Raw genomic sequence first — 24,937 nt, forward strand, 5'->3', positions numbered from 1 at the left:
TCTAGAGAGGTGCATTTCACATGCCTTCACGGAACCAGGCCCAGGACTGGGCACTGGAGAGGCCCAGGGTACGTGAGGGTCAGAGCCTGCCTGGGAGCATGCTAGTGGACTGAGCGATCTCCCAAGACACCAAGTGGGTAACTGGGAACACACTTATGCCATTTTAGAGAGAATGGTCTGGGCTGCAGTTGAGTGTGTGTGTGTGTGTGTGTGTGAGAGAGAGAGGGAGAGAGAGAGAGAGAGAGAGAGAGAGAGAGAGAGAGAGAGAGAGAGCGCGCGCGCGCGCATGCCTGGAAAGATCCTACAAGTCTTCAGAGTCCTCCCTCCTGACCCTGCTGCCTGACCTGGTTCTGTCCTTACTAATTACTGCTTAGCTATTCATTGATAACTGAGTTATTGTCCTCTCAAATCTGTTTATATTTTATAGTAAATACTTAGATTTAAAAATTGCCAATATTAGAACTGGAATAGACCTTAAATTTCATCTAATCTGACGACTTAAAAAAACTTAAGCCACAGTCTTTTCTTCAAGTGGGAGCATATTAGATGACATTACATGTCAAATGAGATCAGATTCGGTCAAGCAAGGCACAGGAGATGTGAAACCTCAGCCTCCCCACCTCCTGCACACACACACACACACACACACACACACACTCACACACACTCACACGCTGTAGATTTGAATACCCTGGACCCACCCTAGGGATGGGGAAGTGGAGTCTTGTGAGGTGAAGGACCTGGTCGAGACCCCACAGTGAGTCAGCGGCAGGTCCAGACCAGGAGCTGGGTGGAAGGTCCAGGCCTGTCAGTCCTTGTGAAGAGGACCCTGCCTGGACCGCAGGACAGCCCATGTGTGGGTTCTGCACGCGGGAACAGCAGCGCCTGCTGCAGCCAGCCCTTGGAGTACATGGAGCTCAGCAAGGTGGGACCGGCTCCATGGAGGCTGCCGGAGCATTGAGGAAGCAGCGGTCCCCACCGAGTCTGCAGATGAAGACCAGCTGGCTGCCCAGGGTGTTTCTGCCGAGGCCTGGGGAGCGGCCAGCCTGCTTGGAGAGGCAGACGCACTCCCTGCCTGGTGAACCCCTGCTCTGAGGTGCCCTGCGCAGCTGAGCGGGCTCCAGTGGAATAAGAGGGGCAAGCAGAGACTCCAGGCCGGCAGACCCGCGCTCTGATGGACGTAGAGCCACTGTGCTCTCCGTCCACCCAGTCCCCAAGTCAGCCAGAGAGAGGGGAGAGAACACCAGCCACCTGTCCCACCCTCTGTGCCCTCACCATCTGGACTCATGAAGAGGTGTTGGAGAGGGGCTGCTGGCTCAGACTGGGGACGGTCCCAAAGCTCTTCCAGGGGGTCCTGGCCCAGGAGGTGGGGTGGGAAGTGCTGGAGCAGGCGGGGACCGAGGTCCTCTTGACACCCAGGTCCATGACCTGCATCCGGGGCCTAGGGTTCTGGCTCCCGGCAGTTGGGCCTGGCTGGGACCTAACTGGGACCTGGGCAGGTGCAACAGCCTGGGGCTTCTCCTCAGTCCTGGTGCCACTTGTCCTGTCCTTCTCGGAGGTGGACCTGCCCTTCTGCGTGCCACTTGTCTCCTGTCCTTCTCGGAGGTGGAGTCTCAAGGGCATGGCTCCTCTGCTCAGTCCTCGAGGGGCTCCTCATCGCCTCCTAAACCATCGCCTCCTGGCTGGCCATCGAGAGCCTCCAGGCTCTGTCACAGCCCCCCTCAGCCTCGCCTCTCAGTCTCCCCTGGGCACGTGTGCTCCACAGACCCTAGGCGGAAGCCTGTGTCCACACTGGTCCGTCCAATCCTGCCCACTTTCAAGGGCTCAGTTCAGAAATTCCTGCTCCTGGAAGTCTCCCTGACCAGTAGGATGTGCTCCTTCCCCTTCCTCCTCAGCTACCCACTGACTTTGATCTCGGTGGCCGGTTTGGGAGACAATGCCAGCGCCCCCTCCTCTCTGTGTCTTCATGCCATTTCTGAATGAGCCAATCGACAAACCACTTTAGGGCTCAGTGTCCTCGGACATGAAATAGGAAGACCTTCGGGTTGTGAGGATTGAAAGAATTGAAGAGCCCAAGCAAGGCTCTGTAGTGGTCCACAACAGGACCACTGTTCTGTGACAGTGTCGGCTGGCCGCATGGGGCCGTCCTGCTGCAGACGGGGTGCGGGGGATGGCAGGGTCCTCTGATCCACGGTGGCCTCCTATCCCTCGACCTCTCTGCCATTCTGAGGATTGGGGGAAGAGCTGCGGTGCCAGCTGACCTTGAGTTCCATCCTCTGGGGCGATCCAAGTGCCGATTTCCACCTTCTTGAGGTTCTCGGGCAGAGCCGAGGCCCAGTGCAGGCGGGGGTCACTGTGCACCTGTGGTCGCTACCGTGGCCGTGCCTGGGTGCTGGGGAGCTGAGACACTGGGGATCAGGCTGTCCAGGTGGCAGGCAGCAGTGGTTTCTCTCAAAGCTCCAGCATGCACCTGGGCCGGGGACCACCGTGCTGCCTCAAGACAGCAAAGGCGCATACCCCGGGGCCATTAGCCTGTGACACGAGGGGCCTCCCACCACACGCGTGTAGCTGTTACACAAAACATGTCTTAAGAGCAACGGTGACTCTGTTTCAAAGTGAGGCACCAAGAGCTGTGTCTTCTCCCCACCCCTCACGACATGCCCCTGGACCCTCTGTCCACTCCTGTGTCCCATAAGCATCTCCTTTGTGAACTGAAACGTCGATGGCTTGGAGAATCCCATCGCGGGTTCTCTGGCTGTCTGTGTCTTGTCACTCAGCCCTGCGTCCCACAGCCCTGGAGTAGAGGAGGAGGGCCCAGCCCGCTGACCCTGGGAATCACAGCCGCCTTGGTGAGGAGACGGGATTCAATAGCAGAGGGGACAGGGATGCCCTCCTGTGGGAGACCAACCTTGCACGTGACTGGGTCACACTCCCTGCTGGGTGCTGAGGCGCTCAGTCACAGACATGTGGCAGAGCTTTCCCCACCCTTCTTGGGTTCAAGGGTCGGTGTCTCCTGCATGGGTGTGTCTTCCTACAGCCCCGTGGGCGGAGCTACGCTCACCTGTTCCTTTGTAATATAACCCCTTGCCCTGTTTAGGATAGAATCTTCCATGGAAGTGCCTGGTGTGTGTCCCCTTCTCTTACTGTGCCCTTGGGTGTGGCCTACCCAGGTGTCAGTCAACCTGCTGACAGTGGACATCATGAAGATACTCAGCCCCCTGAAACCTGACCCCTGGCCTCATTTGAGTAGCTTCTCCTCAATAAAAGGGGTCAGCGCATGCTCTCTCTCTCCCTCTTCCTGTGGACCCTTAAGGTCAGAGGAGCCGTCTCAGCGACCCCAAAGAAAAAGGTCCTTGTGTCTCTTGTGTGGTTATTTTGTGCAGCCCAGTCAGCCCAGTTCAACTGGAGTAAACCTGAGCCTTTTAGTCGAGAGAACAGAAACCCGGCACCCTCCTCCAGCCCCGACGGCCATGGGGCATCTGGGGACACGCGTGCACGACCAACCCTGCTCTACCTTCTGGTGCTTGTCCCTGTTCCGGCTCCTCCGTGGGACTGTGTTGAGGACGGGAGAGAGACCTAGGTTTTGTGCCTCCTTCTCAGTGCTGGCCCATGCCCAGGGGCACCCAGAGGAACTTGGGATCAGTCTCACGTTTGTTAACGTGTTTTCTCCGGTGGACATAAAACACTGAGCAGCAACTTCTCAATCACCTCCCAAGAGCACTGGATGCTGCGGGGTGGGCGGGAGCTGGTGGGAGGCAGACGGGAGGCCAGCTTTGCCCGCTCTGCCACCTGCTGGCCCCACATCAGGCGCTGGAGAGAGGAAGCAGAACTGTCTGCAGGTTTTCTGCTTTCACGGAGGGACATCTGTTACTTACGGACAAGTTCAAAAACCTACCCTGGGGCCCTCGGCATGATTTCGGTGCTTCTGCAATGATTGGGCACTTGGTGGCCCACCCAGTGGGCTCGTGGGGTGAGCCTGCACCTCCCTTCCTCTTCACGGTGAGCTCTACCAGGGTGTGCATTTGTGTCTGCCTCTGTGCCCTGGAGCCAGGCACAGTGTCTGGCCTGGTGGCACAGCTGACACTGTCCCAGCGAGCAGTGGGACAGTGTGACCCGTGTGCGACCCGTCTCTGTTCGCCAGCAGACAGAGACGGAGTGCAGTAACCTGGGTCAGGGCCGCCTTCCTCTCCTGTGTGGCTTGTTGCCTTAGGCTGACGTCCCAGCGGCAGTTCCCGACCTCTGTGCTGGGAACGGCTCCCTGCCGCAGGCCCCGGGCACAGGTCCACTCTGGCCAGGCTTACTCATGTGTTTTCTTCCAGCTCAATGTGGTCAACAGCGTCAGCAGCTCAGAGGACATCAAGCCCTTACCGGGGCTTCCTGGGCTTGGAAACATGAGCTACCCGTCGGCCAGCCCCGGATCTCTGGTTAAACACATCTGTGCCATCTGTGGGGACAGATCCTCAGGTATGTGCAGAAGCAGGCCCTGAGGAGGGGAGGCCACCCTGCACCCTGGACTCTTTGCACACAGGAAAGGGAGACACCCTGCCGCCCTAAACTCCTGCCAGTGGGCTCACAGCCTGAGTCCTGGGGCACCTCAGTTCAGGGGTCCCGCTGCAGGGGCACCGTGGCTGTGTGCATGGTGAAGAGCTGCACTCATCAGCTGGAGTGTCCTTAATTTTTAAAAATCAATTTTATAATTATAAAATGTCCCAAATAAATAATTATAAAAGCAATAGTCATTGCCAAAACTTTGAAGAATTAGAAAAGTACAAAGGAAAAGTAAAAAATTACCCATAAAGTCCCCAAGACAGACACACTCTTTCAGACTTTAGCGTATTTTCTTTCGTGGCATTACAGATTTTTAACGTTTCTACAGGCATGCACAAATGTGCTTGACTGACTAGTCTTCTTTGATCCTCTTCCCTTTTTGCCCCAATTATTTTTTGGTTGCATCCAACTCTGCTGTGGTGGTTTGAAGAACGAGAAGGCAGGGAAGGTCCTGGCTGGTGAATATTGCCTCCTGTCCCCCACCCCGGCTCCTACAGGAGGCCACTCTATTGAAAGTCACAGGTGCTGGAGCGTTTTAGTCAGTGACTGAGAGTCACTTGCCCAGGAAGTCAGTTCCAAGTCCTGCAGGCTGGGCCACTGCCGGCCACTGCCCCATGGGCATCTGCTGGCTTGGGTCACTTCAGCTACAATGTGGGGTTCGCGCTCATGCTGCAGAGTCAGGGGGTCTGCCACACGGTGGGTGGAGGGGTCCTGTGTTTCTTAAAGACCATGTGTCAGAGCTGAGAGCAGCAGGTGCTTTGAGCCCCAGAAGAAACCCTGGGCTGGTCACTGCTGGGGATTCGGGGAATCTGCCTGGTCATCTGCTTAGCCCAGGCGGCCCTGTCATCGCCACCTCCAGCCGCCTGTCATCGGGTGCTTGCTCTGAGATGCAGGCTCTGGCAGGCGGCTGCCCGTGTCTGCTAGTTCTCAGGGACTCCGGCTCCCTGCAGCGTCAGAGTTCCAGCTCCTGGTGTCCCCTGGCCCAGCAGTCAGCCCTGGGCCTGGGTGAGCCGCTTCCTTGTGCTTGTTGAGTTCCACCGCGTCAAGCACTTGGCAGGGCAGTGTGGTCACTCTGTGATGCCCATGTGGGGGTGGCCTGGTGTCCCGCCAGACACATGAGCCATTCCCGCGGAGGCGACTGGGTAATAAAGCAATGTGGCAGATTATTCTAGATAAGCGGGATCTCCTCTGTCAGATCTTTGTGTCACACCTCCAGGTGGAGTGTCCTGCTGAGCTATAAAGATCACGTGCCCAGTTGCTCATCAGCAGGCACTAGTGCTTCAAGACTCGTGGCATGGGATTCTGTTCATGGTTTGTGGCACAGGATACAGATTTTAAGTGGGGCTCCCAAGCCTCAGCTCCCCTTTGGAGAAAGCCTAGTTGGGCTGAGGTCCTTCTCCTGCTAGGTCATGCCTGGTGGGTAAACATGGTTTTATTGACCACATACACCGAGATCTCCAACTGAGGCAGTTGTTTCTAGAAATAAAGTCAAGTCGCAGGCTGGGTGCTTTCTAACCAGGCCATCGGCCTTCGGGGAAGAGGGAGGGCAAGGGAAGGACGGCACCCCCCGCCTCAGTTCTGTTCCTGACACCCAGCTGCTCCTGGGCTGTTGTTCAGTGGGTGCCCAGGGCACGTGCTGCTCCGGGGAGAGCCGGGGCATCTCGGAGTGCTCAGAGAGCGACCTAACTTGTCCATTTCTGGTGGCAGGAAAGCACTACGGGGTGTACAGCTGTGAGGGCTGCAAGGGCTTCTTCAAGAGGACCATCAGGAAGGACCTGGTCTACACCTGCCGCGACAACAAGGACTGCCTCATCGACAAGCGCCAGCGCAACCGCTGCCAGTACTGCCGCTACCAGAAGTGCCTGGTCATGGGCATGAAGCGGGAGGGTGAGCGCCCTCGGCGGATGGGCAGTGTGTGTCGGGGACAAGGGGACAGAGAGGGGCTGCTGGGAGGAGACTTGGAAGTCAGGTGGCCATGGGTTCTGTGGTTTCTCAAGAAAATGTGCTCCTAGAGCAAGAGGGCAGGGCGCTGTCCTCCTCCACGCTCACCATCCTCCCTGGGGCCCAAGAGTGACCCATACTGACCCTCTCCCTCTTCCTCCCTGTACCTAGGCAGCAGGTCTCAGGGCTGAGGTGTCCTGGTCCTGTGCCCTGGTCCTCTTACAGAGGTCCTCAGAGCTGCGGTGTCCTGGTCCTGTGTCCTGGTCTCTGATGGAGGTCCTCAGAGCTGAGGTGACCTGGTCCTGTGCTCTGGTCTCTGATGGAGGTCCTCAGAGCTGAGGTGACCTGGTCCTGTATCCTGGTCTCTGATGGAGGTCCTCAGAGCTGAGGTGTCCTGGTCTCTGATGGAGGTCCTCAGAGCTGAGGTGACCTGGTCCTGTGCCCTGGTCTCTGATGGAGGTCCTCAGAGCTGGGGTGTCCTGGTCCTGTGTCCTGGTCTCTGATGGAGGTCCTCAGAGCTGGGGTGTCCTGGTCCTGATGGAGGTCCTCAGAGCTGAGGTGTCCTGGTCCTGTGCCCTGGTCTCTGATGGAGGTCCTCAGAGCTGAGGTGTCCTGGTCCTGTGCCCTGGTCTCTGATGGAGGTCCTCAGGGCTGAGGTGACCTGGTCCTGTGCCCTGGTCTCTGATGGAGGTCCTCAGAGCTGAGGTGTCCTGGTCCTGTGCCCTGGTCTCTGATGGAGGTCCTCAGAGCTGAGGTGTCCTGGTCCTGTGCTCTGGTCCTGATGGAGGTCCTCAGGGCTGAGATGTCCTGGTGCTGTCTTTGCTCTCCCCATGGAGGGTCACACTTAGCCTCTTGGCTGAGGGGTCTTCTCCCTTCCGGTCCTGGGTCTCTGGGGGAGGCTGCCCATACTCGTGACTTTGGTGTGCTACAGACCCTTGGGTGTTGGAGGATCTGTGTCTTTGGACTGCTGGTGTTACAGGTGTGACAATGTGGCCTCACGGGGACCTTCGTGGTGCCTTGGAGGGTCACATCTATAATGTAGGTGGCTGCTCTGGTGCAAGAGAAAAGACATGGAGCTGGGTTATTGCTCCTTTATGGGACTGAAGAGTCCACTGAGCATTGGCTGAACGGAAGGGAAGCTAATCCCTGAGGACGGCAGCCGTGTCCTGTGCTGGTCCTGGGCCCTGGTGCTGGCGTGACGTGGGCTCTGGAGTGAGGGTCGTCCCTCTGGCAGCAGGTGACAGTGGAATCAGCCCAGCAGCTCCTCCCGCTCCTTCCGTGAGGAGGAGTCTGACGGGGATCACGGAGGAAGAGCGAGGTCCTTGAGCCTCTGAGCAGAGGGAAGGCCACTCAGAAGGGGACGTGTGGAGAGGGTGGCCTTCAGGGTCACCTGTCCCTGGGAGCCATTTCACAGTGGCGCACACAGGCCCAGCGAGGTGAAGGGTTTCCAGGTCTGTGGCGGGAGACGAGTGGTGCGGTCCCCACCCCTGCGCTCAGCTCACACGGCCTGTCCTCAGTGTGGCCTAGCACGAGGGCTCAGGGGAGCCTGGGCTGTGCCAGCCCCGAAGCTGAGGTCCTGGCGTCCCGCTGCCCGGCTGTTCAGCACACACCCGGCCTCAGGAGAGGCCACCCTCAGTTGTCAGACCACCCTGACCTGCTCCTCCTTCACCACGTCCTCCTTGTGGACGGGGAGGTTCACACTGCCAGCGGAGAAGGAGTCTCAAGCAGGGGCTCTGTTAATGGCAAAACCAGAGTCGAATTCCCTGAAGCCGAGGTTGCTTTCTGTGAAGCTTGAAGGTGATTTTTCCTGAGTGTCACAAGTGTAGATTGATTGAGGTCCGCAGAGGGGCCTCCCTTAGCTTGCTTCCCGTGTCTCCAAGTCAGGAGGACGGAGGACCTGAGAACAGTTAACACAGGACGGACTCGGCCTCAGCCTTAGATCACCTACGAGGAGAATGCAGACTGTGATGTCCACAGGGTCCCTGGATGAGGCCCAGGAGGGAAAGCAAGGACGAGAAGGAGGACAGGGAGGAAGAGGCCCGCGAGGCCAGGGGCTGGAGAGGACCAGAGGCGAGCCCAAGGGCCCAGAGAGGCCAGGGCAGAGGACGTGGCTGCTCTGTCGAGCTGTGCAGCGCCTCACGGGTCCTCCCAGATCACTGCAGTCGGCCACCGCTTTGCAGATAGGGAAACCAAGGCCCCTAGCGGGGAGGGGTGGACCTGCCTGTGGAAGGTCCCTCCCCTCCCAGGCACAGGCTCCTGCCCGGCCCCTGCTCCTGCTCTCTGCCTCTCCTCATGGCCTCCCCTCCTTCCCACCCCTCCCCTGCCCCCATCACAGATCCCCATGTCCCCAGGCCTCTGGGTGAGTCTGCTGGGCTTTGAGACCCATCTGACTGACCTTGAGACCAGCCATGACCTGGCACTACAAGGTCAAAGTCAGCCCCGTGCCGGTCCAGCCTGCTTGCCACAGTTGAAGTGGACTGTGTGGGGAGAACAGAGGAGAATAGAGGCCAAGGGCCAGTGCAGTCACAGAGTGCAAGGTCAGTGGGCCAGTCACGGAGGGCAAGGTCAGTGGGTCAGTCACGGGGGACAAGGTCAGTGGGCTAGTCATGGAGGGCAAGATCAGTGGGCCAGTCACGGGGGGCAAGGTCAGTGGGCTAGTCACGGGGGACAAGGTCAGTGGGCCAGTCACGGGGGGCAAGGTCAGTGGGTCAGTCACGGGGGGCAAGGTCAGTGGGCCAGTCACGGGGGACAAGGTCAGTGGGCCAGTCACGGAGGGCAAGGTCAGTGGGTCAGTCATGGGGGGCAGTCACGGGGGGACAAGGTCAGTGGGTCAGTCACGGGGGGCAAGGTCAGTGGGCCAGTCACGGGGGGCAAGGTCAGTGGGCCAGTCACGGAGGGCAAGGTCAGTGGGTCAGTCACGGGGGGCAAGGTCAGTGGGCCAGTCACGGGGGGCAAGGTCAGTGGGCCAGTCACGGGGGGCAGTCACGGAGGGCAAGGTCAGTGGGCCAGTCACGGGGGGCAAGGTCAGTGGGTCAGTCACGGAGGGCAAGGTCAGTGGGCCAGTCACGGGGGACAAGGTCAGTGGGCCAGTCACGGGGGACAAGGTCAGTGGGTCAGTCACGGGGGGCAAGGTCAGTGGGTCAGTCACGGGGGGCAAGGTCAGTGGGCCAGTCACGGGGGGCAAGGTCAGTGGGTCAGTCACGGGGGGCAGTCACGGAGGGCAAGGTCAGTGGGCCAGTCACGGGGGGCAAGGTCAGTGGGCCAGTGCAGTCACAGAGTGCAAGGTCAGTGGGCCAGTCACAGGGGGCAAGGTCAGTGGGCCAGTCACGGGGGGCAAGGTCAGTGGGTCAGTCACGGAGGGCAAGGTCAGTGGGCCAGTCACGGGGGACAAGGTCAGTGGGTCAGTCACGGGGGGCAAGGTCAGTGGGCCAGTCACGGGGGGCAAGGTCAGTGGGTCAGTCACGGGGGACAAGGTCAGTGGGTCAGTCACGGGGGGCAAGGTCAGTGGGCCAGTCACGGGGGGCAAGGTCAGTGGGCCAGTGCAGTCACAGAGTGCAAGGTCAGTGGGCCAGTCACGGGGGGCAAGGTCAGTGGGCCAGTCACGGGGGACAAGGTCAGTGGGCCAGTCACGGGGGGCAAGGTCAGTGGGTCAGTCACGGGGGGCAAGGTCAGTGGGCCAGTCACGGGGGACAAGGTCAGTGGGCCAGTCACGGAGGGCAAGGTCAGTGGGTCAGTCACGGGGGGCAAGGTCAGTGGGTCAGTCACGGGGGGCAGTCACGGAGGGCAAGGTCAGTGGGCCAGTCACGGGGGGCAAGGTCAGTGGGTCAGTCACGGAGGGCAAGGTCAGTGGGCCAGTCACGGGGGACAAGGTCAGTGGGCCAGTCACGGGGGACAAGGTCAGTGGGTCAGTCACGGGGGGCAAGGTCAGTGGGTCAGTCACGGGGGGCAAGGTCAGTGGGCCAGTCACGGGGGGCAAGGTCAGTGGGTCAGTCACGGGGGGCAGTCACGGAGGGCAAGGTCAGTGGGCCAGTCACGGGGGGCAAGGTCAGTGGGCCAGTGCAGTCACAGAGTGCAAGGTCAGTGGGCCAGTCACGGGGGGCAAGGTCAGTGGGCCAGTCACGGGGGGCAAGGTCAGTGGGTCAGTCACGGAGGGCAAGGTCAGTGGGCCAGTCACGGGGGACAAGGTCAGTGGGTCAGTCACGGGGGGCAAGGTCAGTGGGTCAGTCACGGGGGGCAGTCACGGAGGGCAAGGTCAGTGGGCCAGTCACGGAGGGTAAGGTCAGTGGGCCAGTGTAGTCACAGAGTGCAAGGTCAGTGGCCTGCTTACACGGGGGGCAAGGTCAGTGGGCCAGTCACGGAGGGCAAGGTCAGTGGGCCAGTCACGGGGGACAAGGTCAGTGGGCCAGTCACGGGGGACAAGGTCAGTGGGTCAGTCACGGGGGGCAAGGTCAGTGGGTCAGTCACGGGGGGCAAGGTCAGTGGGCCAGTCACGGGGGGCAAGGTCAGTGGGTCAGTCAGGGAGGGCAAGGTCAGTGGGCCAGTCACGGGGGACAAGGTCAGTGGGCCAGTCACGGGGGACAAGGTCAGTGAGTCAGTCACGGGGGGCAAGGTCAGTGGGCCAGTCACGGGGGGCAAGGTCAGTGGGCCAGTCACGGGGGGCAGTCACGGAGGGCAAGGTCAGTGGGCCAGTCACGGAGGGCAAGGTCAGTGGGCCAGTGCAGTCACAGAGTGCAAGGTCAGTGGCCTGCTTACACGGGGGCTTTGCCCACTCTGGGATATAAACAAGATGTTGAACAAGATGGAGGGCACAGCCTTCCAGGGGATGGACACTCAGCCGACAGCGGCCACTCTCCTGCTGGAGAGAGTGGGCCTGAGTCTGCCTTGCCTCCTAACGTACAGACCAGAGTAGGAGTGAACCTTGATAAGACCCCCGAGACGGCTCCAGCTGCGCCCTTGTCTGTGTGCCCCCCAGAATCAGCCCTGACTCTGAATGTCATCTCGGTGACCTCCCTCCACCCTTCCCCCACTAAAGTGGCTCCTGAACATCTTCCCTGGCGAGTCGGGTCAGGTGACGCTGTGTTCAGGCTGCACGAGGCACAGACCTGGTGGGAGGTGACTACAGGACGATTTGGGATCCGACAGGGGAGCCCTGGGGGTGTGGTCACCTCCTAACTGGGGCAGGCTGGCAGCTCACCAGGGCGGGGGTTGAGCAGAATGTGGGAGGCTGCAGTGAGCGAGGGGCCGGGCTCCTGAGAAGAGAGGTGCATCGCGGCTGGTCCACCTCAGAAGGCAAACTTGGTGCAGTGGGAAGGATGTGGACGGAGGTCCCCAGCTCTGTGCCACTGAGCACGTCTGTCAACATGTGACAGCTGCCTCAGGGCCAGGACCACCCCATGTCACACGAGGAAGCTGAGACCTGCGTGGTCCCCGGCTCCTTGCTGCCTGGGTGGCGCGTGACTCCACGTGTCCTGCTGTCCACCAGCTGTGCAGGAAGAGCGGCAACGGAGCCGGGAGAGGGCGGAGAGCGAGGCCGACTGTGCGGGTGGTGGCCACGAGGACATGCCGGTGGAGAGGATCCTGGAGGCCGAGCTCGCAGTGGAGCCCAAGACGGAGTCCTACGGGGACCTGAGCATGGAGAGCTCGGTACGGCCGCCTCCCGCCAGGGCCTGTTCTGGGGTGGGCGGGAGGAGGAGTCCTCGCAGAGCCCCAGGCCCTGCCCTCACGACTTTGTCCTTTCTTAGACCAACGACCCCGTCACCAACATCTGCCACGCAGCCGACAAGCAGCTCTTCACGCTGGTCGAGTGGGCCAAGCGCGTGCCCCACTTCTCGGACCTCACCTTGGAGGACCAGGTCATTCTGCTCCGGGCAGGTAAAGCTCACCAGGGCTCCTTTGCTGGGGGCCGTCACTGAGCCTCCATTCTGAAATGTACCTCCGACCCTGGTGGCCCGCAGTGGCTTCATGACACTGTCACCCATCCCAGCCGTGTGGCGGGTCCACCCTGAGGCTGCCCACAGGATCTGTAGGGTCTTCAACTTGGACGGCCTTCCCAGAGCCCCCTCCTTCCCCAGGGGGACCCTGCCGCGCGGTGGCCGAGGGGGACTCTGGCCCACAGGTCACTGTGGCTCATAATTTGGTTTGAATTTAAAGACTCTTGTGTTCTATTTATTGAGGGTCGTCTGAGGCAGCGCCTCCCAGTTGTCATGAACTGCTGAGAGGAGAGGTCCCCACGTCACAGAGGAGACGGGGCCAAGGTCTCTGCTCAGGTTGATCCTAGGTGGAGTTCCAGCCTCTCACTCACAGACGCCATGAGCTGTGTTCTCCCTTGTCATTTCTGGGACACTGTGCAGTCCCCTTTGTCACGGAGCCATTGGAGATTTGGTGGAGACGGGCTGGGTGTTGGGAACTGGCCCCTCACACCCGTTAGATCTCCATCTCTGAGCGTTGCTGGGAGCCTCACGCTGTGCCCGTGTGGCTAGACGATGCCGAAGGAGCCCAGCCGGGCTGTCAGGGCCCGGGCACAGGCTCAGGTGCCTCCACTTACCCACCGGGCCGCTCACACAGTGTCTGGTAAAGGTTCATCCAAGTGGGTCCTTGTCCTCAAGCTGCCCGGGCTTCATGGAGAGACCGTGGGGTGCAGAGTCCTGGAGTCGGTGGCCCTGGGCCTGCCCTGTCCTCTCCGGCTAGCAGTGGGGTCTTGAGCTACATCTCAGCCTCCCTCTGTGTCCAGTTGTGCTTCTGGATGCCCAGAAGTGACACAGGTACTGGGTGTCACCAGCGCAGGGGGCTGTGTGGGCCTCCCCCCAAGGCCTCCTGTCCTGCAGGGGCTGTGTGGGCCTCCCCTCAAGGCCTCCTGTCCTGCAGGGGCTGTGTGGGCCTCCCCTCAAGGCCTCCTGTCCTGCAGGGGCTGTGTGGGCCTCCCCCCAAGGCCTCCTCTCCTGCAGGGGGCTGTGTGGGCCTCCCCTCAAGGCCTCCTCTCCTGCAGGGGGCTGTGTGGGCCTCCCCTCAAGGCCTCCTGTCCTGCAGGGGCTGTGTGGGCCTCCCCTCAAGGCCTCCTGTCCTACAGGGGCTGTGTGGGCCTCCCCCCAAGGCCTCCTCTCCTGCAGGGGGCTGTGTGGGCCTCCCCTCAAGGCCTCCTCTCCTGCAGGGGGCTGTGTGGGCCTCCCCTCAAGGCCTCCTCTCCTGCAGGGGGCTGTGTGGGCCTCCCCTCAAGGCCTCCTGTCCTGCAGGGGCTGTGTGGGCCTCCCCCCAAGGCCTCCTCTCCTGCAGGGGGCTGTGTGGGCCTCCCCTCAAGGCCTCCTGTCCTGCAGGGGCTGTGTGGGCCTCCCCCCAAGGCCTCCTCTCCTGCAGGGGGCTGTGTGGGCCTCCCCTCAAGGCCTCCTCTCCTGCAGGGGGCTGTGTGGGCCTCCCCTCAAGGCCTCCTCTCCTGCAGGGGGCTGTGTGGGCCTCCCCTCAAGGCCTCCTGTCCTGCAGGGGCTGTGTGGGCCTCCCCCCAAGGCCTCCTCTCCTGCAGGGGGCTGTGTGGGCCTCCCCTCAAGGCCTCCTCTCCTGCAGGGGGCTGTGTGGGCCTCCCCTCAAGGCCTCCTGTCCTGCAGGGGCTGTGTGGGCCTCCCCTCAAGGCCTCCTGTCCTGCAGGGGCTGTGTGGGCCTCCCCTCAAGGCCTCCTCTCCTGCAGGGTGGAACGAGCTGCTGATCGCCTCCTTCTCCCACCGCTCCGTCTCCGTGCAGGACGGCATCCTGCTGGCCACAGGTCTCCACGTCCACCGGAGCAGCGCCCACAGTGCTGGTGTCGGCTCCATCTTTGACAGGTGTCTCCCTTCCCCGGGTTCTGTGTGTTGGTTCACGTGTGCACACCGCGTGCCCCACCATGCCTGGTGTTTCTTGGGTAGTGCTGGGGTCTGGTGTGGCCGTCAGAGGTGCATGTGACTGTGTGGGACCATTAAGCACCTGGACACGCAGCCCTGGGTGAGGGGCCTGGAGAGAGGCGGAGTCAAGTCGAGTGGCATGGCGCTGGGCCGGCGGATCCCCGCTGGGCTCGGGGGAGAGGTCCGGTTCCTGGCATCACTGGTTGACGGGGTGGGAAGGCTGAGCGGCTTATCCTGGCAGCCGGGAGGGGAACGGGCCCACGGCTGCCCGCAGGAGGCCGGCGAGCCAGGTGGTTCTCTGGGAAGGCCTGTGGCAAGAACAGACCACCTCCGTCAGGCAGCGGCCCCGACGGAGATTTGGTCCCTTAGAGGTGCTCAAGGAAAGCAGCAGGGTGAGAGTCCCTGTCAGTGCCGGAGCCCGGGCCCGCCCCACCCCTCACCAGCAGCCTGTAGGGTCCCTGTGTGTGCACCTGGGACGCCTCCAGGTCCCGTCCTTTCCCACATGTTCCCTAGGAAAGCCAGTGTCCCTGGGGTGCCGTGGCAGGCTCCCTGGGGGCTCTCATCCTTGGACGCGGCCTCCGCCGGCCTTGCTCTGCCCACTGCGCCTCTCACAGACCTGCCCGTCCCTGGCTCCGCGGCTCCTTGCTGAGCGTTGCTGAGCGTTGCTGAGCGTTGCTGGCTGTCTCTGAGCCCCTGAGAGGAGGCTGTGCGCCAGACCCACCTCTGTTCCCGATCCCAGAGCACTGCCGCAAGAACCAGGTGGACCACCCAGGGTCTGGCTTCCTTCTGCTGGGCCTGGGCCTGGCATTCACGGATTCCTCGCCACCCGCCCTTTTCTGTGCGCAGAGTTCTGACCGAGCTGGTTTCCAAGATGAAGGACATGCAGATGGACAAGTCGGAGCTGGGGTGCCTGCGAGCCATTGTGCTGTTCAACCCAGGTAACCTCGAGGAGCACGGCCCCCCTCAAGGGCGGGCTCCGTGCCCAGTGGGTTCTGGTCTGCAGCTCAGCTGAGGGAGAGCAGGCAGGGCCAGGAGTCCGGGGGGGGGGGTGGTTCTCTGTTGGTGGCCTCTACCCCAGAGCCTCCCTGAAGGTGGTGAGTGGCATGGCGCATGCGTATCTGGGCGAGGACGAGGAGGGCAGTGGGGTGGCCGTGAAGGAAGTGGTGGAGGGGTGCCGTGCTGGGGGTGTCTCCAGGTGGCACCCTGGGTCTGCACATGGATGGGGTCTGGGACTCCAAGAGAGGAGTCATATTCCATGACTCCGGGTCTTTGGTTCCCCCTGAGCCTCTGGGAAAGGGAGTGCTCATTCCTGACTTGGGGAAACTCCAGGGAAGGCCACTCTGGTCCTGGGGGGAGGATCGGGATTTTGTCTTTGAACATTCGAAGGGGAGGTGGTAGTGGACTGAGAGGCACTACAGGGGGAAGCCAGGGCCTGGCACAAGGCTGAGGGTGCGGCGTCTACTGGGGACAGGAAAGACGGCAGGCAGGTGGGCCCCAGCTGGCTGCTAGAGGAGCAGGACCCTGGGAAGGGCGTCGGCAGTGGACGGACCCCAGGGTTGCTGGGCGGGAGGCTCAGGGAGGGTGTCCAGTGAGGAAGGGAGCAGCTTCACCAGAGCTGCAGGCCACAGAGCGGTTCATGCAGCGACCTGCCATAGGATATGTCCTCGAGGCAGGACATGGGCAGTTTGGCTCTCAACCTGTGTGTGGGTAGAATGGCCCAGAAAGACCAGGCTGCCCCCGGGGTCAGTGGGGGTGCACTCGTGTTGACAGTAGGCACGAAGGCCCAGTGCGGACCCCAGCGCTGTGGGTTGGCTCCATGGTGGAGCCTGTGGTGTCCCCTCCACCTAAGGGAGTGACCAGGGTGATGGGGACACCTCTGGGGGCGGGTGCCCCGTTCAGGGTTAACGGGGCCTAAAGCCACTGTGTTTTGCAGATGCCAAAGGTCTGTCCAACCCCTCGGAGGTGGAGACCCTGCGGGAGAAGGTCTATGCCACCCTGGAGGCCTACACCAAGCAGAAGTATCCGGAACAGCCAGGCAGGTGAGGCGCTGCACAGCGTGCTGGCAGCCAGAGCCGGACCCTCTGTGGGCAGCATGTGCCTCTGTGCGGAGCCGGGCCCCTGTTCCCAGCATTGCTGAGTCTCCACACAGGCCTGAGCCTGGGCTCTGCGAGGCGGAGGGCCGTCCTCCTGCTCTCCGTCCCCTGTCTGGTGTCCAGGCAGAGGTCCACAGAGCACAGTAGGCCTCCACTGCAGCCCCCCAGCTGTCTCAGTCCCAGTGACCAGTCACAGTCCAAAGATATTACGGGGAACATTCCAGAGATAAGCAGCTTGTAAGTTTTAAACAGTCTTCACTGCACACGGTGAGACAGTGGTGTTTCCTGTTATTGGTGTTGACCTCTCGCTGCGCCTGATTTATAAATCGACTTTGGCCGAGGTGTCTGCATACACAGGGCTTGGGAGTGTCCTGCTTCAGGCAGGCATGGGGTCTGGGGAAGTAGCTGCTGCAGAGGGGGCTGGGGTACAGGCCCGGGAGGGCTGGGCCAGCCGTGGATGCCTGGATCCCTGTGGGAATCACGTGTCCACCCTGAGGAGCAGTAGAGGCTCGGGAAGGTGTCCCTGGTGGCGGCGAGCTGTGGTCTGATTTCAGCCTGCGCTGAGGTGACTGCCTGGCTCTCAGGGCCTGCCCCGTTGGAAATCCCAGGCAGCAGCGAGCAAAGGCTCTGGGGTCAGGGAACATGGCCACTGCTCCCTGGGGTTCCTTCTGTGTGGCCCTGCTGAGCCACCTGGCAGTACAGCTATTCCTGAGTCATTAAAGAGATGTCAACGTCTTCCCAAGTACAGCAGACTCTGAGAGGAGAAAATGTCCTCCAATCTCACAGAAAGCTGGAGTGACAGACCGGCTTCAAGACTGCCATCTCAGGATGGTTTCCACGCCCCCATCCTCACCGTGGTTGTACTCCTTGGTGAAGTCTGACTTGGGTTTGGCTGGGTATCCTCAGCCCTCCCTCCGTGGGGGACAGTCAGTGGTCCTCACTCCTAGTTGGTCTGTGGGCGGTTCTCTCGCTGGCTGTCTCTCAGGGACCTGCCATCTGTCCTGCGGCCACGTCCCATAGTCACTCTGGTTGGAGCAGGTGATTGGAGGGAGGAGAGGTGGGGAGCAGTGAGACGTGGGTTTGAGGAGTGCCCACCACACCCTTCCCTGGCTGGCGATGTGCCTGGCCCTGCCAGCCACACAGGGGCCGGGCTGCAGGGGGAGGAAGGAGAGGACGGGTTCCAGGGCCCGCTGGCTTCTCCCTTCCCCTGCAGCAGGAGACGCTGGAGGCCCTGCCCTGGCCACGGGAGGAGGCCGGGGTGAGCCGCGGTGCCTGAGGCCTGGGCGGGATGCTCTCTGCCCACTCTTCCCACCCTAAAGCAGCACAGGGTGTTTCTGGGGCACAAGGTGTTCCTTTCCTGGAGTCAGCTCTAGGCCCCACTTTAATCTTGAAAAAGACACCCAGTTCTTTTTTCCTAATTATAAAAGAGAGATTTGCTTTGGTAGGAAAAAAGAGAATTTTAAAGCAGGTAATACGATTCGACTGTAAATACGTTGGCACATTTTGTTCCAGTGTCCTTGTGAATTTGCATAGATACGTGTAAAAATACGTATTTGCAGATATGAGATTCTAGTTTGGTGTATTATTTTCTTCCTTCAGCAATTCTAGAAATTTTTATCAGATTACTAAAAAAAGTATAGAATCATAATTTTCAATGGTTTTGGAATATTTTTCAATGTGGATGTATTTTTATGATTTAGTCATTGCCCCAGAGATGACATTGAGGTTGTTCCTATTGAATGCCACTTTCAGGACTTTGGAAGGTGACTCTTCCAGGAAGAGGCTGCCAGGGGCCTGGCTCCCTCTGCACCCTGGGGAGGGACACCAGCTCTCTGCCTGGGTGAGGCAGAGCCTGGAAACAGAGAGGGCAGAGGCTGTGTCCCGGGGCCCTGGGTTTGTCCAGCACAGCCTGGCAGAGGGCGCTCGCCCAGTCAAGGGTTCATGGGAGGCTCAGCAGGCACGTGGGGCTGTTGCTTGGCTCCAGCAGGCGGGAGGGAAAGTGCGCAGGAGGCTGGTCGGCTTGCTGGGACTGGTACCCGGGAATCTGGGGGTCAGCAGCAGAGTGTGCACTTTTCTCAGCGGTAGAGTGCTGCCACCATGTGGTCACTGTGGAGAAGTGCACCACATGGGCTGGGTTCTTTGAGTGACAGATGGCAGAAGCCCAAACTCAGGAGGCACACAACTCACACAGGTTCTCTTGCACATACCATGGGCACCTTTGCAGGCCGCAGCTTCCTCTTGCTGCAACATACGAGGGAAGAATCAGGGTCACTCTGTGGCTGTGCCCATTAACGGGTGAGTTCATAGGATTGCCCTGAGCTTAGCCTACATCCAGCACAGACAGCAGAGAGAACAGCCATGGCTGTCCCATACTGTCAGGCGTCGACATTTTGGAGTGGAAAGTCCACCTTCAGAGTTGATCTCCTGTCAGTCTGACTTGCACATGACAGCAAGCCACTTCCCTGCTGGGCTCTGCCAGCTCTAGTGAGCTCAGAGCTCAGCCTCCTCCTCCAACCACCGCTCAGCTACATGGTCCTTCTTTTTCTTGTTTAGAATTTTAATTTTTAAAAGTATTTTTATGATAGACGGACACAGCATCTTTATTTTTGTGTGGTGCTGAGTATCCAACCCAGTGCCTCCCACATGCTAGGCCAGGGCTCCCCCCAGCCCCAGCCCGGCCTGCAGGGTCCTTCTGTAGACGCCCTCTTGTGCTTTAGCATGGAAGCTTCTGAAGCTCTGCCTTGACATCCGCCTTCGCCTGAGGCTGGTTCAGTTAGGAAGAAAGCGGTTCCTACTTAAGACGGCGCCACTTTGCTCTCCCATATTGCTACGTGTTCTTCACATGTCACCTGACATGAGCACCGAAAGGTGCACATTCTCAAGGAGCACTGGTGCTCCATTCTGAGACTTGATGAAATAATGCAACACCCTGGAACGCTCCAGCCCACGTCCGAGATCTCTGAGTGAGGGCCACAGTGAAGAATGGGAGTTGGTCTCTGTGCTACTGATCGACAGTCGTGAGCGGAGCAACTCAATTCCTAGTGTCCGTGGTCACATCACAAGGAGTTTCACTGGCAGGAAGGGACTTTGAGAAGGGCAAAGGGCCACTCAGGCCTGAACAGATGCACAGACGTGACCCACTGATCTGGCAAATGGCCTCAATCAAAGGACAGTGCGTGTGAGGGCGCGAAGCCAGGATGTGGGGTGTGGGTGGGTGGGCAAGCATGTGGGGGGTGTGAGAGCACTGTGGACACCCCCTGCATGTCCAAGCAGAGAGACTCGTGGGGAGGCACTGTGCATCCCTGTGTGGTCCCTGCTTCCGCTCTCCCTGACTCCCTAGCTTAAAGCTGGTCACAGAGATCAGGAACAACTGGGTGACAGTGGACACTGACTGGGCACACCAAGGTCACACAGCCAGTGACTGCACATGACAGGCGCCCTCTCTGGGGAGAGCAGGGCTCTCTTGGCCTTGCTCATCCTCTGGCCCAGAGCCTGAGGTGTGCCCGGCACACAGTGGGTCCCTGGCACACAGTGGGTCTGCCTGCTCATCTGGCAGTGGCTGCTGTGAACCTAGAGCTCCTGGCACCTCGGGCTCCAGCTCCCCCTGCAGGGGCCCCCGGAGCTGGACAGGGCTGGCCGTGTGGCCCCCTCCACCACGTGACAGTGGCCATTCCTGCATATGTGCAGAATTGGAGACCCCAGGAGGCCCCTGGGTCCCGCTTCTGACCTGGCCGGCCCTCTGCCTGGTTTCTGAAGCTCCCTGGGGCTACAGGCTCCATCGCCCCCACGTTCCCTCCCAGGCTTTTCCTGAAGCCTGGCGAGAAGGCCAGCAGCTGCCTCGCGGGCCCCTCCGGGTCACCAGTGCGGTCCGGCTTCCCTGCAGGTTCGCCAAGCTGCTGCTGCGCCTGCCCGCGCTGCGCTCCATTGGCTTGAAATGCCTGGAGCACCTCTTCTTCTTCAAGCTCATCGGGGACACCCCCATTGACACCTTCCTCATGGAGATGTTGGAGACCCCGCTGCAGATCACCTGAGCTCCACAGCCGTGGCCCCCCAGGATCCCCGGCAGGTGTGTGGCGCCCACCTGTGCTCTTCCCTCCCCCACCCCTCCCTGCCCCCCAAGATGATGCTCGTAATAAAGAAGACCTTTCTCCACGTGAGCCTTTGATAGATGGAGCTTTGTACAGACGTAAGGTGACCCTTCTTTGCTATCTACGGGGCTGGGTCTCTCTGGACGGTCTTGGAAAGCTGACCAAGCCTCTGTACATAGGACTGGTTTAAATTATTTTTTCACTTGCCATGGAAAGCGAACAAAGAACAAAATAATAAATATGATGTTGGCAAAGCTTGGCGCTTGTGTGTTATTGTGCAGGGGGCTTCTCCCCGGGGAGGGGCTGCGCTGCAGCTGAGGTTCCGGAGACAGTGCACCCCAGAGCCAGGTGCTGGGTCGCTGGGGGTCTGGGCAGCCGGCTCTGCGCCAGATGGCCCTGGGGAGACAGGGCGGGTACCCTGCTTTCCTGAGTCAGCTGGGGTTCTCCCTCCTAAGATGAACTGGCGGAGGAAGACTGCAGTGGGTTTACTGGACCCCCAAACCTACAGCAGGAGGGACAGAGGGGCCCCCAGTGTCACGAGTGTGCCACCTGAATGACTGGGTACAACGGGGCTGCTCCCCTCTCTGTACCGTGGACCTGACCCTGCACGCAGTAGGCCCACTGCAGTGTGTTTCGTGGAACCTGGTTCCACACACTGAGGAGAGTTCCCTTGAGGGCGTGTGGACCGCAGGCACCTCTTCCCCCATGGACTGCTCGCCCTCTGCCCCCCGCCCGCAGCTGACTCCACCAAACGCCGGCAGCCATCAGGGATTGCGCAGCAAGTGCAGCCACCTTGTGCCCGGGAGTGCCGAGGGACCCGGGGCAGTGCCGAGGGACCCGCAGCCTGAACTCTGCTGACGGTCCCTTTTCGTGTTATCTGCATTTGCTGTGGACTATAATGAACAGTTGGGCGGAGGCTGAATTTAACCATAGGCTCCTGACCTCCGCCCTCCACAAGGCAGTTCACAGACAGTGCCTCAGGAGAGTGGGGCCTCCACTGGGTAGAGTCCTGTCCCACGTCCATCTCTTCATCCCCAAACCCGAGCTCTGCCTGCAGCTGACCAGGGCCGGGCAGTGTGGGGGTCTGCACACCCATCAGCCACGTCTCCCAGAATTGCTGGCCCCTTCAAGGCTGGGGCCACGACCTTCAGGGCCCCAAAGGTCCCCTCCTTCCCCCTGAGTGCCCTGTGGCCTAGGAAAAGCAGCGAGTGGTCCATCAGGTCTCCAGGCCTCCAGGGACCTTCCTTGTTCCTCACCCCGCACTGAGGAGTGGATCGTCCTGGGGGGACACAGCTCCCGGCTGCCCAGCCCAGTCTGGCTCACACAAGTGGGGGGGGGGGATCTGGGGCGGGATCCGAGCTCCTGGGCCCTGCAGCCTGGTCCCCAGCGTGGCGGAAGGCAGGCCCACGGCTCTGGACTGGAGGTGAGGGCTCTGGTCTGCTGCTGGGAGTCGGGCCATTGGGGAAGCTGCTTAACCTCACTGGCCTGCTTCCCTCCCTTATTTGACAAGTCGGGAGAATGATCCCACCTCATACAGGGAAAGGCCAGAGAGCCACCTGGCTCAGCAGCAGAGCTCCTGCCTTGGCCCAGGACCTACTCAGGATTGGGGCCTGTGGTGTCCGCTCCCGGAGGACTTGATCCGCCTGAGCCTCAGCGGCCCGTCTGTAGACCGGACTTCTGGGGAGGACGGTAGGAGCTGGGGACAGCAAAGCTCTCAGCGCCATCTCTGGCATAGAAGATGGCAAAAATATTAGTTTATTTCCTGCCTAAGAGTGAGATTCTAGTTAGATGCCATCTTGGGTCTTTGAGATTACTAGAACATTCTATTCCCAGCCTGGCCTGGTTCATCCAAAGAAACTTGCGAGGAACCCAGAGGTTCTGGTTCTAGGTTGTGCCTTCACCAGTCCCTTTTCCTGATGGCCTCGGTCACAGGGGCTTGTGGGGAGAACCCAAGCCAAAGGCCTAGCTGCCTTTAGGGCAATGTCTGTCTTCCTGCTCTGAAAGCCAGCCCCTGGCCCCCTGGACCCCTCCTGACCCCCAGGTGCTTCTCCCCCTTCCTGGGGCCGCCTGCAGGTGGCTGGCCCTCCTCAGAGCCCTGTGCTGGCTGGCCTCGCCCCCTTCCTGTGGCTCCGGGAAGCTGACCGAGAGCTCTGGGCTGGAACTGTGGGGTGCTTCCTGCTCAGAAACCCAGGGACTTTCTTTTGCCTATTAAGCTGTCTCACCATGAGCAAGTGTCCCACTGCCTCGCCTTCCTGTGGCAAGGTCTTGAGACACCTCGACTGTGGGGTGTGTGTGTGTGTGTGTGTGTGTGTGTGCGCGCGCGCACACTACTGGGGAAAGGCCAGGCTGCTGCCCAAGGAAGGCTGCGGAGAGAGCTCACTGAGTCTCCCTGCAGAGACCCTGGGGGACACACTGCCCAAAGGGGCTTTTCATGGCTTTGGAATTCTGACTAAAGCCCTCGGGTGGAGCTGGGAGATCCCCTCCTATCTAGAGAGAAACTTCTGAAGGTAGAGGTGGTTCTGTGCCTTTTAAGTCTCCCTGAGCCTGAAAGCTGAGAGGAGCGTGTCCCAGGAGCAGGGCCCTTGGGAGGAGAGCGGAGCCTCACCCACCTCTGCGGGGAGGCCTGCTCCGCGGGGGGCACCCACCTGCACCAGGCAGGGCTGCGTGGGTGCCTGGATCACTGTGAGCATGGAGATGTGTCCACCGCCCGGGCTTGGCTTCCCAGGATGAGGCCTCACCTGGAAGAAAGCAGCTCAGGTAGGCTGGGGCCCTGACCCTGGGAAACGGTGCCTTAAGCAGGGCACTGGGCCTTCAGAGGGTGGACCAGAGCGGGGATCATGAGGTCCTGCAGAGCAAGGTTGCCCCCAGCTGGCCACCTGCTGTGCCGAGTTCCCAGGGGCTTCCCCAGCAACTTGCCGCTAGGAAGAGCCGTCTGTGTCCTCACCCTTCCTCAGGGCCCAGTCCCTGCTGGAGGGATGAAGGAAGACCCAAAAGAGCAGTGGGGGAGGCGGGAGAGGAGGAAACAGCTGACCACAGCTGCAGCCTGCACCCACACCAGGCGGAGGCTTCTCCCCTGGCACTGGGTGGCGGGAGTACGGCAGTGGGGCCTGAAGCCAGGCTGAGGGACACCCAGTCTGTCCTGTTGGACGCGCTCCTCCTGGCAGGGTGGTCCTCACTCCCCCAGTGAACAGGACGGCCCATGCCCTAGCCACGACTTGGCTTTGCCTGCAAGAGACTAGCATCAGCTCTCCAGCGAGGTATCAAGGGCGGCCAGGGCTGGGGCCAGGGCCCAGTGGTCTGCTGTGCCTCTGCTCAGACCCTCCTTGGCCAGCATGGCTGTGCCGTGGCTCCTACCCAGGCCTGCTCACCCTTCAAGGCTGGCTCAGTTGCATGTCTCTGTGAGCACTGTGCCCTCCCTCTCCGTGCGTTTGCAGCACATTTGGCACCTGGTGTGGCATCAGTGACCAGTATTATACATGCCATTGACTTTACAAGAGCAGAGATGAGACAGCCTTGACCGGGTGGCCACAGGGGCTCTGAGCAGCGTGCCGGCCCAGGCTGGCTTCAGTCCAGGGCCAGCCCACTTGGTGCCCTCAGCTTCAGTCCCAGTGGCTGGTGGGCCCCTGCTAGGTCCAGCCCCAGCAAACCCCAGGCCACCCACTGCCACCGGGGGCCAGGCTTGGAAGGAGGTACAAGGTCTCTGCGGTCTGCAGTTACTTTTCACAGGTGTGGCTGGCACTGACCAAAGGCTTTGAGGCAGGTTCTTGGCCTCGTGGAATTTAAAATGAGAAAAGCAGAAAGCAGAGGATTAGGGGTACTGAGAATGAATGGGTCTGTGTTACCTCAGTTTACAGAGCACACACCAGCCTGGGGCTGTAACTGGCCTGGGGAGCTGAGGGGCCGTTGTCATCGTCATTGCCTCTCCTCTGTGTTGGTGCACATGGGAAAGGCGCCCATCATACAGATGAAGAGACTCAGCTCTGGAGAGTCTAGGACAGGTCGCAGGACACAGCCTGTGGTCAGTTACCCTCACTGCATGTTGTTGGCAAACATTTTAATGACTGTGATCAAAAGACCTGGGAGGAACCATGTCAGGGGAGGACATTTGTATTTGGGGCTCATTGTCTAGAGGTTCAGTCCATAGATGGCCAACTTCATTGCTCTGGGCCTAAGGGGAGGCAGGATGTCATGGTGGAAGGGTGTGGCAGAGGACAGCAGCTCAGAACGAGGCCACCAGGAGGCAGAGAGAGTCCACTCACCAGGGACAGAATACCAACCCCAAAGGCACACCCCCAGTGACCTACCTCCCCCAGCCACACCCCACCTGCCCACAGATACCTCCAGTTAATCCACATCAAGGCATCCATTCACAGATCGGACGCGGCCTTCATGACCCAATACG

The 24,937-nt window shown here is 60.5% G+C and overlaps 1 protein-coding gene across 3 annotated transcripts in view; it reads left to right on the forward strand.

The window, feature by feature from the left end:
- Positions 1 to 20,789, forward strand: part of Rxrg (retinoid X receptor gamma) — a 37,583-nt gene extending 16,794 nt beyond the window's left edge. For all 3 annotated transcript variants that reach the window (XM_026409504.2, XM_026409506.2, XM_026409505.2), the window contains 8 exons: positions 4,320 to 4,464; positions 6,256 to 6,435; positions 11,972 to 12,132; positions 12,231 to 12,360; positions 14,165 to 14,297; positions 15,201 to 15,292; positions 16,288 to 16,393; positions 20,331 to 20,789. In XM_026409504.2, the coding sequence (XP_026265289.1) occupies positions 4,320 to 4,464; positions 6,256 to 6,435; positions 11,972 to 12,132; positions 12,231 to 12,360; positions 14,165 to 14,297; positions 15,201 to 15,292; positions 16,288 to 16,393; positions 20,331 to 20,478 (1,095 nt within the window). In that variant the 3' untranslated portion in view covers positions 20,479 to 20,789. The remainder of the gene's footprint in view (positions 1 to 4,319; positions 4,465 to 6,255; positions 6,436 to 11,971; positions 12,133 to 12,230; positions 12,361 to 14,164; positions 14,298 to 15,200; positions 15,293 to 16,287; positions 16,394 to 20,330) is intronic.
- Positions 20,790 to 24,937: the final 4,148 nt, after the last annotated feature.

The sequence above is a fragment of the Urocitellus parryii genome, chromosome 9 (genome assembly GCF_045843805.1).
Source record: "Urocitellus parryii isolate mUroPar1 chromosome 9, mUroPar1.hap1, whole genome shotgun sequence".
In the NCBI taxonomy this organism is placed as follows: domain Eukaryota; kingdom Metazoa; phylum Chordata; class Mammalia; order Rodentia; family Sciuridae; genus Urocitellus; species Urocitellus parryii.